Source organism: Chinchilla lanigera, unplaced genomic scaffold (assembly GCF_000276665.1).
Source record: "Chinchilla lanigera isolate Chin_1 unplaced genomic scaffold, ChiLan1.0 scaffold00114, whole genome shotgun sequence".
Taxonomy (NCBI): Eukaryota; Metazoa; Chordata; class Mammalia; order Rodentia; family Chinchillidae; genus Chinchilla; species Chinchilla lanigera.
In genome coordinates, this window is record NW_004955515.1 from 3,002,878 (window position 1) to 3,016,810 (window position 13,933).

A 13,933-nucleotide genomic window follows, 5' to 3' on the forward strand; every position below is an offset into this window, starting at 1 on the left:
GAGCCAGAGCCAGAGCCAGAGCCAGAGAAGGGGCTGGGACTCAAAATACAGATCCCCAGGTCACATGCCCGTGATCCACTCCCTCCTACCACCTTGAAATAAAGCTATCAGTTATGAGCTCATCTGTGGATTTTCCACTGGTGAAGTTAAAGTCTGCATGATCCACTCACTTCTCCAGTTCCCACTCAGAATGTTGCTGCACTGTTTCTAATGTCAAGACCTCAATACATGATGCTTTGGGGGACATTTCTCATCTAAAACATGACAGTTGTCTCAAGTGTTTTGTCACAGCAATGGAAAGCTGACCAACACTCTGTGTGGTTTAGGTCATACATCGTGTTGCTCTTCTGAAGGAATAATGTGTGTTCTCAGGACATCCTGCCAGGAAGAAATGACAGACCCTCTTTGCTTTGTTTGCATCATTAAGAAGGTCTTTACAAGGCTTCCCTAGTGGAGATTTACTCTTCCTCCCTTTGAAATTAAGACATGTATGGTGGGAGATATTTGGAAAATATCTAAATACTCTGGTTCTTAAACTTCTAGTTCTATCCATTTATTTATTTTTGTCAAGTAGATTGATTCATTGTTTCCTACTTCACTTGATGGGTTTTAACTTGTTGCTGTATTTGTGTTGATGCCCTTTCAGGCTGACTTCTGAGCCTGTCCTCATCATCCTATTACCATCTCCTTTCTTATAATACAAAAGCATACAACAGGCTCACCCCTCTGCCTTAATTCTTCCATTAAGCATTCTCCCCAGGGCTCCTGGTTCTTTTACTAGTGGAATAGTCATTAGCATCCAAGATCTGGGCACGTTCTGTGCTTGCTTGGGGTTATGTGAGCAGCTTTCCATCACTATGACAACATTTCTGAGAAATCAACTCAGAAGGAGAGAATGTTGCTTTTGGCTCATGGATTCAGAGGTTCTAGTCCGTGGTTGTTTGGCCCTATTGTTTTAGGCCTGAGATAAGGCAGCACATCATAGCAAGAGTACATGGTAGAGAAATAAAAAAAGATAGAAGGAAAAAGGGGTTGGGATCCCAATATCCTCTTAAGGATCTGCCCCCAGAGACCTATCTTCCTCTCAGCAGGCTCCATCTCTCAAAGGTTCCGCCACCTCCCAGTAGTGCCACAGGCTAGTGACCAACACCTTAACACATGGCCTTTGGAAACACTTTTCCAAACCATAGGAGGGATGCTGCTGGCTTCAGGCCACTTAATACAGTTAGTGTACACTTGTGTGCATGCACACACACACAATTGTATACACAGTCACACAGACATGTACACACATATCCTCCAACATACACCCATGTGTACACATATACCTCTACACATGCATGTACATGTACATTAATATCTATACCTGTTTCTAAATGTATGTGTGTATATTTGAAACCATGAACTCACAACTCTTCTAATTCTGATCCAGTAACATAGGGTTCATTAGACATGTTTCCTTTTCCACATTTATAACTCCCATTATCCATAATATCTTTACTTATTTGTCCAGCTCTCCACATGGAATCCTTCTCTTGTCCTGGCTGCTGTCCCTCCTCTTCAGGGACACCTTCCTGACCTTGCCATCCCCAGAGGGGCACTCTCTAATTTTGCTCTACCTCCGCTCCACCCTACTGCACCCTTTCCCCTGGTGCCTGTCATCCACAGGGCTGTGTCACCTTCCATCTGGTTTGGATACCTCCCTCCAGTGGCCTTTGCCACTCCCGGCTGCTCTGCCATCTGTGGGCACTCTCTCCTCTTGCTGCCAGCACACTGGGGCCACACGTGCTTTTGTGGCTTCCCCACTCTCCATGCCAAGGGCACATATATGCCTTGTTTGTCTTCAGGACCAATTACTCAGGAAGAGAACAGAATGGAAAAGGAGGAGAAGGAGGAAAATTCTAAAGTGTTTTGTAGCATATGCCAGGACTATTTCTTGTCATTTATCCTGTAAGTAACTTTGTGCGTCTTAGCCAATAAGGACATCTAAAACAACATATAACATTGTTGTTCATCCAACAAAACTAAAACTAACATTATCCAACATTCAGCCTATACCCAGGCTTTTTCTCACTGTCTCAAAAATATTTATTTTATTATAAATTTGTAGACTCAGAATCCAAATATGTGCATGGTTGCATTTATTTCCTCTTAACATGTTTTATTCTATCACAGTGTTTTTTCCCTATCAATCATACCACTGATTTTTTGAAAAAACTAGATTTAGCTATGATTTTGTTGTGGCTTCCTTGTGGCACTGTTAACTCCTTTGTCTCTGTACTTTCTATAAACTGGCAGATGAAGAGATGGTTTATGCAGCTCTACTGAGGTATAATCTACACAGCATAACCACTAAAAGTGTACAATTGAACAGTTGTTATTATAGACTGAATTTACACCCATGATTATTATCATCATCGTCATCATCATGAATTTTAGAACATTTTCATCAGCATAAAAAGAAAAGTCAACTGGGCATGGTGGTTCATGCCTGTAATCTCAGCCTCAGGAGGCAGAGGCAGGAGGATGGCAAGTTTGAGGCTGACATGGGTTACATAGCAAGATAATGTCTCACAAACCCTAGACAAGCAAAAAAATTCTGCTGCTCCATTTTCCACTGTCACCCATCCCTTTTGGACCCATGTAATTTATTCTCTGTCCCTAAGATTTTTCCATTCTGCACTTTAATATGGATAGGATAATATAGCATGTGTAGCTTTTGTGAGTAGCTTCTTCCACTCAGCACAGTGTTTTCAGAGTTCACCCAAGCTGTAGCACGTGTTAGTTAGCACTTCATTCTCTGTATAGCAGAAGAATACCCCTCTTGTATGGAGAGACTGCATTTTGTTTTATTTTTATTGTTTGTTGATAGCCACATTATTTTTTTGCCTCCCACATTTTGGCTGGTAGGTATAATGCTGCTATGAATGCGCACGTATTTTATGTGGACTTGCGTTTTTGTTTCTCTTGATAGTACCTGGGTTATCTGGTTTGCACAGTATTATTTGAGAAACTGATTCTTTGAGAAACTGTCTTTTCTGCATTGTCTGGGAAACTTTCAGGCTGTTTTCCAGCGTGACTGCACCGCTCCACGTTCCCACAAGTGCACTCGAGGCTCTCCTTCCTCCTCGGCTTCATCACACGCGTTCAGATCTCACCCTCCATGCTCGCCATCCTGGGGATGTAAAGTGCCATCTCACTGTGGTTTTTACTTGCATTTTCCTGATGACTAAAAATGCGAACATTTCTTCATTTTTATCAGTCGTTTGTATAACCTTCTTAGAGAAAAGCCTATTTTAATTCTTTGTCCAGTGGTTTTTAATGGGATTGCTTCTCTCTTTATCATTGAAATGTAAGAGTTTTTTATGTATATTAGGTACCAGTCCCTTATCAGGTTGTCCTTTTACTTTCTCAGTGATATCCTTTGAAGCATAGAACTTTTTAATTTGATACTGTTCAATTTATCTTTACTTTTGTGCTCAGGCTTTTGGTGCCGTGTTTGAGAGAGTTTTTCTTTTTGTGTTTTGCCAAATCCAAGATCATTTAGGGACTGGGGATTTAGCTCAGCGGCACAGCGCCTGCCTGGCAAGCGCAAGGTCGTGAGTTCGATTCCCAGTACCGAAAAAAAACACAAAAAACAAACAAAGATCATTTAGATTTACCCCATGTTCTTTCCTAATAGTGTTATTGGCCTAGCCTTCACATTGAGAACTTTGGTCACTTTGTTTATCTGTATATATGGCATACACCAATATTTTGCATATGGGTGCCCAGTTACCTCAGTATCATTTGTTGAAAAGACTTCTTTCTCCAGGAATGTTCCTGGCACCATTGACCTAGATACACAGTTGTATTTTGGAGTCTCAAGTCTATTCCATAGATCAATAAGTCTGGCATTATGGAAGTACCTATAGCACTGATTACTATTGCTAAATATTCTTTATTAGGTTGAGGGAAATACTTTTTACTCCTAGTTTGCTGAATGTTTTTAACATTAAAATGTTGGGTTTGCCAAGTACTTTTCTGTATCTGTTGAGGTGACTTGTGATTTTTGGTTTTTATACTATTATGGTATATTGCACCAGCTGATTTTCAGATGCTAAAGCAACCTTGCATTCCTGGGATAAATTCGATTTGGTCATGTCTGTATTATTTCTTATGCACTAGATTTGGTTTGCTCTTATTTTGTTTAGGTTTATTTCTATCAATATTCATAAGAGATATTACTCTTTAGGTGTTTTTGTCTTTATGATATTTGTATCTGGTTTTGCTTATTAGGGTATGATGAACTCAGAGTGATTTTAGAAGTGTTCTCTCTTCATAGACGAGTTTGTGAAGAGTTTGTATGATTTCTTTAGATGGTGGGCAGGACTCATCAGTGAAGCCCTTTGGTCTGGGATTTTCTTTGTGGGTTGTTTATTGACCACTAATTCTCTTCACTGTTATAGGTTTATTCACATTTTCTATTTCTTCATGAGTCAGTGTTGAATTTTCTAGGGCTTTGACCATTTCATCTTAGTGTCAAACTGGTTAGCATATGTGAAGAATGTGTATTTTGTTATTGAAAGAGTTTTACAGATATCTGTTAGGTCTAGTTGGGTTTTGGTATTGTGCAAGTCTTCTGTTTCTTTGTTGGTCTTCTGTCTAGTTGTTCTATCCATCATTAAAAGTGGGGCTTGAAATTTCTATTATAGTTGAACTGTGTCTACTTGTCCTTTCATTTGTTGTTTTTACTTCACATATTTTGGTGCTCTGTTAATAAGTGCATATACATTTATGATTGTTGCACCTCCTAGTGGTGTGTCCTTTATCTCTAGTAACATTTATGTTTTGACATTTGTTTTGGTCAGTATTAGGATTTCCACTCTAGCTTTCTCGTAGCTGATATTTGCATGATATATCTTTTGCCATCCTTTTACTTTCAATCTGTTTGTATCTTTGATGCTAAAAGATGTCTACTCCCTATAGCATAGAGTTGGAGCATGTTTTTTACATGCTCTGACATTTTGAATCATATTGTTTTAGCCATTCACTAACACTTCATAGTACCATTGATATAATTGAATTTATATCTTCCACTTAACTTTCTCTTTTTTGTTGTCTCGTGTCTTTTTGTTCCTCTATTTCTTTTTAAATTTTTGCCTCAAGCAAATACTTTATAATGTTGGATTTAGTTTTTAGTGATCTTTTCGACTAATGCTTTTTGAGATTTTTAAAAAATACTGTAGTTGTTCCAGGTTTACCATATATATTTTAACTTGTTAGAAATAAGCTTCAGATCTATATGAGCTTAATTCTCGTGACACGTAGGAGTACTACATTTATATAGCTCTATTCATTTTCCTTCTTTTGTGTGATATCTTGGTCACTTTCTCCATCACTGAAACAGTATCTGATACCCACAAATTAAAGGAGGAAAGGTTTGTTTTAGCTCATAGTTGAGTTCTTAGTCTGCTGCCTCCAAGACAGGAAAAGCATGGTGGAAAGACCTGGAAGAATGAAGCTGCTCCATCATGGCGGCCAGGAAACCGAGGGAGAAAGAGGGAGCCAGGAGGGAAATGTGCCCCGCCAGGTCACACCCCAGTGACTGGCCTTTTCTTACAGTCCCCATCTCCCAGCAGCACACTCAGCTGCTGAACTCCCCAGTGACCCAGCAACCACCCTCCAAAAGCCCACCTCTGAGCACACAAGAATCTGGGGAACATTCTAGATCCACATACAGCATGTGATGTTGTTGCCATGCACCCATCTCCTTTGTGTTGTTATTGGCCGATATATGTATACATTCCTATATGATGGGTCCACTATCTGGAATTTTTTCATACTGTTACGTTTTTAATCCATTAATTTCAAAGTTTCTAAATGTGCTGTCCATTAGAGAAGAAAGCTGTGTTTTCCTTACATGTCATTACTATATGTCACCACCATGGTCATTCCAGCCACTGTTTGCAATACAGTTAAAGTTAGGTGGACTTTTCTAAAGTGCACTCATAGGTTTCTAGGGCAAACCCATCATCTTAGGGATGTAATTCCATTGGACTCTTAGGTGAGTTTCAGCATAGCGTGTATCTTATCTTTTTCATTCACATTTTGGTGGACTACTTCCTTAAGTGCCTCTCTCGGAACAGGTACGTGAGCCAGGCATGGTGATGCATGCCTGTAATCCTAGCACTCGGGAGGCTGATACAGGAGGATTTCTGTGAGTTCAAGGCCAACTTGAAATGCATAGTGAAACTCTGTCTCAAAAAAAAAAAAAAATAGGTGCCTAAGTATAAACTTTCTCAACTTCACATGTCTGAAAATGTATTTTGAAGTCATTTTTGATTCCCAGAAGGGTTGGTTGTGGCATGAGTGGTTTGATTCTTTATCCACTGTAATTACTTTCTTCTGAAGATCTTTAGCTTTTTCTTCTTTCTGTTCTATAATGATACAGTCATGAATTTAAGAGTGTTTCTTTTCCATTCATTTTTCCAGGGACTTGATTGCTCTTTCAATCTGAAGACCTATTTGTTTTCTTTACACCAGAACAGCTTCATGTATTATTCCTTTGATAATGCTCTGCCTTCTGCATCATTCCCCTAGGAATGCCTGGTGACAGAGTGGACCTCCTAGACTAACCTTCTGTCTCTTGTCTTTCACCCAAGTTTCCAGTTCTTTGAATGTTTGCTCTGTGCTCTGGGAGGTTTTCTTAACTACCTTACAGACTTCATGATTTTTCTCTATATGTGTGATGTACCTAATATATATTTTTGCAACTTTACAAATTATATATTTAATTTTTAAAGATTTTTTTTTTTTTGGTACTAGGGATCAAACCCTAAAACAACAACAGCAAAAATCAAAGGACCTTAACTGAACCTTAACTCCAAACTGGGGGAGGCTTGGGCAGTGTCTGAGTTCGGTCTCCCTCCTACCTTGCCTGGGCTGGATTCACAGAAGCTCGTGGGTGTGGCTGGGTCTCCCAGTGCATCCAGCCAGTGCAGGCAAAGCAGGCAAGGGAGGCCACTCTGTGCACGCACACTGTCCCAGCAAGCTTGGGTTTGTCAGGATAAGTCTCCGTCTGCTGGCTGTGCCTGTCCTAGTGTAACAGTGTGAGAGGGCCAGTGGTGTCACATTGTTACTGACTGACAAAGTGCTTGTTAGTGAACAATCTTTACACTGTTTCTGACCGCCTTCAAGGCCATGCCGCTTGTGCTCCCGAGGCAGTGCAAGTCCCACACCCTGCAGCCGAGCAGACTTCTGTTTCCCACCCGCTAGCCAGCCAGTGCATTGTCCTTCTTGCTCCTTCTGTAAATATCCACCAAACACTCAGAAGAGCCCCCGAAGCTGCCCCTTCTTCCCCACCCACACATGTCTGGGTAATGCCCCTGGCTCAGCAGAAGACTCTGCTAACCTCATTCTCCTCTGGAAATCTTTCTGAGATGCCATGACCCCCAGGGTACAGTGAAATTGCCCAGATTTCTAAGAAAACAGCAGTTACACCAGCAGTGATCTGAGCATTTCTCAGGTATGGGCTGTGCTTACCTCCAGGTATGAATTAATCGCTGAGTTCCAGCCACAGGCTGTGCGAGCTGTAGGACCCCTGATGGGCACTCTGCTGAGAGATCATCTCCTTGCCCTTGGGCAGTCACAAAGGGCCAGCTGGACCTGTTACTTGTCACTTATTACTGGGTCAGGTTGCTTCTCATAAGGGTCACAGGAAGACAGTACTAACGAGGTGCTGGCAGGGTATCCCAGAGAGGAAGGGCTGGGCCTTCAGGCTGTTTACTGTTTACGTGTCAGTGGGGCACCTCAAAAGGGCCCGTTGGTCTCTTTAGGATGATGGAAGGGGCTGAGTGAACTTAGAAGGTGTTAGTGTTAATTCTGGTAACACAGGGTCTTCTAAATGTGAGGGAGGGTATGTTAGCAGTATACCATATGCTCACAGCACATGAGTTGTGCTTGAACCCAAGACCTGTGATTTCTCATGCAGTTGTTTTTCCCCTGCATAGCAGTGCCCTCTGACCTGCCCTGCTTTGCAAGGCTACTGAAGCAGAGTGGATAATGTGGTGATGAATACAATTTGAAAGATTAATTTTCGCCCCAGTTGTGAATGGTGTGTGAGGATGGGAAGTGCTTAGTTTGGCTCTGGGATGCCCCTCAAGCTCCTGTTACACAGCTGTATCCTCACCTTGGTGCTGTGGGTGGAGATCCCTTAGGAGGTGGGTCCTAGTGAGGTATGTGTCACTGAGGGGTGTGGAATCCAGGCCTCTTCCTTTTTTCCTCTCTCTTCCTGGCTATGTGGTGAGTGGCTTTGTTCCACCACATGCTGCTGCTGTTATGTGCTGCTCCCTACAGGCTCACAAGCGAGGGAGCCCAGCAGCCCCGGACTGAAGCCTCCAAAGCTGTGAGCCATAGTAAATACTGACACAGGGTCACAGTGGTGATGGCCACAGGTGTTTTGTCACAGTGATGGAAAGCCGATTAACACAGGAAGTGAAAGGAAAAATAACCCTGAAGGATTTTCTTCACACTGAAGAACAGAAACAGTGAGTTGGTTACAGCCTCAAATATGGATTTGGAAAATCAGAACAAATTTCTTATTTGTTAAATTTTAAAACCTGTAGTTGTTTGCTTGTTTGTTTAATTATTTCTTCAGTTCTAAAGTTGAAACCAGGACCTTTGCACTGAGTTACACACATCTTCAGCCCTTCATTCTGAGTCAGAGTCTTGCTAAGTTGTTAAATTGCTCAAGCTGGGCTCAAATTTTGATGTTCCTGCCTCAGGCTCCCAGCACTCACAGTGTTAATTATTTTAATTTATCACTACTTTTGCATTGTTTCTCAGTCTCTAGGGCATTGTTGTTCCAAAAACCCTCAGCCCTTTTGGATGCCTGGTGCTCAATTCCTTTCCACCGAGCTTGTGTCTTTTGCCTGTGGGATCTGTGTCCCCTCTATTTTCAGACCTTTTCTTCAAATAATTAAAAATATCATAAGCAACTCTGAGACCATGCTGATAAGCCCTATGAAACTGGCTGTTCCTGATGGCTAATCATATCTCATGAACAGGTCTGAGCTGGGTTCGTCCAAGGCCCCAGTCTGCTCTTTCTCTGTGATAGTTTGCATCACATGGAGAACACCTGTGCCTGCCTTCTCCCTATGTAGTAGAAGGTCAGCAGTGGCCACCACACTCAAGTCTATCACAGGCCCAGAGGAACTGCTAAGCCACCCCCAGTGATGCAGTAGGCATGGGGAATATCATGGTGCCCGGGCGCACACAGTGTCTCTGGCTGGGCACTCCAGCAGGAGCAACTCTATCCCTGCATCCTTGTCTCCTTGAATCTCCTCCCAGTTGTCAGGAGCAGAGCCCCAGGGCACAGGCAGGGCACTTAAACAGCCTGAGGCTATGCAGGCTCCATTTAGGGACCAATTCTGGCCTGGTCAAGGTCTACCCCTGCTGGGAGTGCGGTGTGGGGAGAAGTCTCTGCCCAGAAGAATGAACTGAGGCTTCTGCTCAGGTACTGAATGACCTGCTGACTCCCATTGTTGGTGTTGTGCTTTGATCACTACAAAAAAATATGAAGATTATGGCACCACCAGGACTATTCAGTTATCTCCAGCTATGGGCAGGTCATGTGACTTGTCTCAGGGACACAGAACCATCTCCCAGTCCTGTTTCGGTAAGTCCCCGGGGCACAGTAGAGTTCCTGTGAGTATGCTGGGGGCTCCCCACACCACCCTTTTTATAGGATGCACACTTGGGTATTAGCATAGGATTCTGTGTGACAGAGGTTTTTCTTGTGACTATGAAAAAAATACTTCCAGACACTATTGTTGAAAGCACCTTGTACCTCAGGAAAACATCCGAGTCCCCGCCATGGTGTTCCTTGACCAGAAGGGGGTGCTGGGAGCACACGGTCAACACCTTTGGGCGCTGTAGGAAGCCTCACCTGGAAGGGCTCAAGCCAGAGAGCATAGACCTCTGCTCCTTTTCAAGGCCCAGGCAGTCCCAGAAGTGCTCACTGCTCACTTCCCCGTCTAGGCTTCTTCTTCTTCAGCTTTGCTCTAGGTTCTTGGAGTTTTAGAGAGGTTAGGGTTAGTGCGCGAGATGGCTGTGCCCTCCCTAGGTCAGTTTTCTAGGCCTGGGACCCTCCCTCTGTGAGTGCACTTGGTACTATCTTTGGTTCCTGAAGGCAGGTGGTAGGGGGTGGTGTGTGTGGGGTAGGGGTGCAGACAGCTTTGGGTCCGTTGAGTGTAGAGGTCCCAGCCCTCCCCCACCAGCTGTGGAATGAAGGCTTCCTTTGTGACCCATCAGGTGTTGCTGTGGAGGCCGTGTGTGGTCTGGACATCTCTCAAGGTAGCCTGAGCTTCCACAGTGGGGTCAGGATCACAGCTGAGCTTTGGGGCACAGGGACAGCCCCAGAGTTATACTCCTGAGATGCAGGACTGTCCTGCCCAGCTGTAGGGATCCTGAGATACAGTTTATAAGGTGGGGCTGGCAGTGATAACCCGTAGGTGCTAACCGGCATGCAGTATGGGTTCCACATCGCAGGCTCAGCCAACTGCTCATCTCTGGGTAAAAAGTTGCTGGGGGCACTAAGCATGCGTGGACTTTTTCCTTATTTCTTTTATGATGCCGTTAACTATTGACATAGCATTTACATTGTCTTAGGTATCCTTAGTAATCTAGAAATGATTTAAAGTTTACAGGAGGAGTGCATGGGCTATATGCAAATATTGTACCATTTTAGGGACATGGGCCTCCTTGGATTCCCATGTTTATAGGGATCCTGCTTTAACTCCCCCCTCTCCTGGCCCCAGAAGCTGTCAGATCCCTGGCATAGGTCATGGCCAGTGGAAGACCCTTTAAGTTCCCACTGCCTTTTGGGGGCCCACAAGAGCAGCTGAGAAGAAAGACAGGAATGACAAATAGATTGTGGCTGTCTGAAGGCATGCCCACCCCCACCCAGGCCTGGCAGGAATGTCCCTCCTGATGGGCTAGCCTCACCTCCGCCCTCCACTCACAGACCCTGGGGTGATGGCTGCTGACCACAGCTCGCAGAGCAAAGGGCACATGTCTGTCCCCATCAGGGAAGAAGGATCACCCCAGTAACCTGCCTGGAGGATCTGGATTGAAACAAGGAGCCCATTTTTAGCAATAGTGCTCTGCCAAAATAAAGCCAAAGGAAAAATTCCTTACCACGAACAACTCCTGGATCTTGGAAATGGCCTTGTTTAATCTTGCTCTCTTTTGTAAAACCTTATTTCACCTGCTCCCCCAGGAAGCCTCTGCTCACTCAGCACTTTCAGGTTGAATATTTAATCTATTCTTTTTTTTAAAGTAGGCTTTTTTATCCATTATTGAGGATTAATCCTAGGGCACTGAGCCATAGCCTCAGTCCTTTCTTAATTTTTTTTATTTTGAGACAGGGTCTTGCTAAGTTGCTAAGTTGCCCAGGCTGGGCTAGAACTTGCACTCATCCTGCCTCAGCCTCCCAGAGTGTTGGGAGTATATGCCCTGCTTATTTTTCAGAGAAGTTTTAGGTTTCAACAAAACTGAGTGCAAGGGTCACAGATTTCCATATAAACCCCGTCCCCCTCCCTGTACGCTTCTCCCCGTCTGCCTGCCCACAGTGTGGACGGACTGTTACCACTGCTGAGCTCACCGTGACACACGGTGGCGAGTTCCTAGCTTACCTAGGGCTCATTCCTGGTGTTGTCTCACGCTCTGCACCCTCCATTAGAGCATCAACAAGAAGGTTTCCACGACCCTGCTTGTCCCCTTGCTGTTTGACCCCTCCCCACCTCCCCACTGGCCCTGGCAGCCGCCGCACTGCCCATGTTGCCCTCTCCACAGTTGTGCATTTTCCAGAATGTTACAGTTGGACTTGTGCAGAATGTGGACTTTTCACGCCGCCCCTTCTCTTCGCAGTGGGCATTTGTTTCCTCGGTGTCTTTTCAGGATGCGATGGCTCCTTTCTTTTGGGTGCCTGAGTAATGATGTTCCACAGCATGGAGGTTCCCTGTTTATCTGTCACCCACAGAGTGACACTTTGGTCGCCTCTGAGTTCTGTCAACTGTGGCTAGAGCTGGGGTGAGCATCCAACTGCATGGAAGCTGGCCGCCCCAGGAGGATGGGTGCCCAGTGACGCGTGGAACTTGGGGAAAGGATCCCTTAAGTTGGGTGTGTGTGACCTGTGAGGGGTCTGGGCCTAGCTAGGCTGTCCACTTCTGGCCCTATCTCTTTTCTTTTCTTTTTTTCTTTTCTTTTCTTTTTATTCCTTTCCTTTCCTTCCTCTCCTTTTCTTTTCTTTCTTCTTCTTTTTTTAAGACAGAGTCTCACTATGTACTTCAGCCTGGCCTTGAACTCACAGCAGTCCTCCTGCCTCAACCTCCCTAGTGTTAAGATTACAGGTGTGTGCCACCACACCCGGCCCAGTCTCCCACTTTTCAGAGGAGCACATCCCAGGAGGTTGTGCCCAGAGTCTTTGGAGACCGACTGGCCCCACCTGGCTTCTTCAGGGGCAGCCTACACCGAGGAATGTGCCTGCTTAGGGTGGAGATGGCTGATGGTTCCAGGGCCACGGTGCAGGCCAGCTACCAGGGCGACACGTTCAACCTCCTGCTTCCTGTGCATTTATTCAGGAAAAGTTTACTGCGCATGTGCTACACTAGGCTCTAGGACTGCAAGCCCTGGAATGCGTAACACAGCCGGTCTGCCCTTACTCTCCCTGGGAGGCTGGGTGGAGCATGCAGCTCCTCTGGTAGGAGACATAGAATGCTGGGGCTAGAAGGACAGGGCCTGGCAGAAGGGAGAAGGGGCTCCCTGGAGGGACTAAGCCAGGCCCCAGGTGGCAGAAGCACATTCTAGGCCAGGGGCAGCTGTGCAAAGCCCAGAGGTCTGGGAAGCCCGTGGTCTCATGGGTAGGAGTGGGCACAGGTTTCTGGGAGGGCTTCAGAGAGCTGCAGGCAGGGCGCAGGGGGAGGTGGGGGGGTGGGGGGTGGCCGTGGCTGCTTATGATGGAGAGAGCGCCACCTGCAGGCCATGCCCAGTGCTGTCAGAGAGAAAAGGAATAAGGCAGGCAGGGCTCAGGGGCAGTGGGCGGCACCTTCTGGGGCCAGGTGTGGGAGGGACACAAACACACTGCATAGATGCAGCTGTCAGAGACCAGGCTCTTTCAGAAAGCATCTCTGATACGTGGGAAACCTCAGTTCAGCGCCGAAAGTCCAGCTGACTCTAAACACAGGGTCTTCTTTTTGTGCCTGTCGGATGTGCTCAGCCTGCTCTCTGCTTTCCTCGCAGATCCGGACGAAGGACAGGGTCTTCGATAGCATCAGCCACCTCATCAACCACCACCTGGAGAGCAGTCTGCCCATCGTCTCGGCTGGGAGCGAGCTCTGCCTCCAGCAGCCGGTGGAGAGAAGACAGTGAGGGGTGCAGCCCATCCTGACCCTCAGCACCAGGTCAGGGGCCCGGAGTGCACAGGCCCTGGGGAGCTGCTCCAGGGTCAGCGCCTCCCTCAAAAGCCCTCAGAGAAAGGCTTCCTTCAGATTCAAGTTTCATAAACTTGTTCCAGATTTCTCATGCATATTAAAGGTGTACATACCTATACATCCTGTACAAATTATCCCTCTATATTTATATTTTTTAAGACTAAGAAAGATGTATGACTAATGCTCTGTGCTGTATGTTTTCAATGGAAACAAAAAAGTTTGACCATAGTTGTCCAGGCAAAAATTTAACTCAACTGACCTATCCTGCTGGGACATTTTATTAGGAAGGCATAACCCACAGTTCTACCTAATAAGCACAACATAGGGGGATAGAGACGAGGGAGAGGGTCGATGGTGACCGGGACTGGGACAGAACCATGAAGCCCACTGCCCAGATGATGCGTAACCCTGCTCTGATGGATTGTGTGAGAGGTGATTCTGAGACCTGGCTCTGTAGGCTG

General features: G+C 45.4%; 1 protein-coding gene across 1 annotated transcript in view; it reads left to right on the forward strand.

Annotated features, from left to right (window-relative positions):
- Positions 1-13,590, forward strand: part of Shc3 (SHC (Src homology 2 domain containing) transforming protein 3) — a gene marked incomplete in the record, with an annotated part of 157,497 nt that extends 143,907 nt beyond the window's left edge. The window contains 1 exon segment of the mRNA XM_005408881.2: positions 13,282-13,590. Within this exon segment, the coding sequence (XP_005408938.2) occupies positions 13,282-13,410 (129 nt within the window).
- Positions 13,591-13,933: the final 343 nt, after the last annotated feature.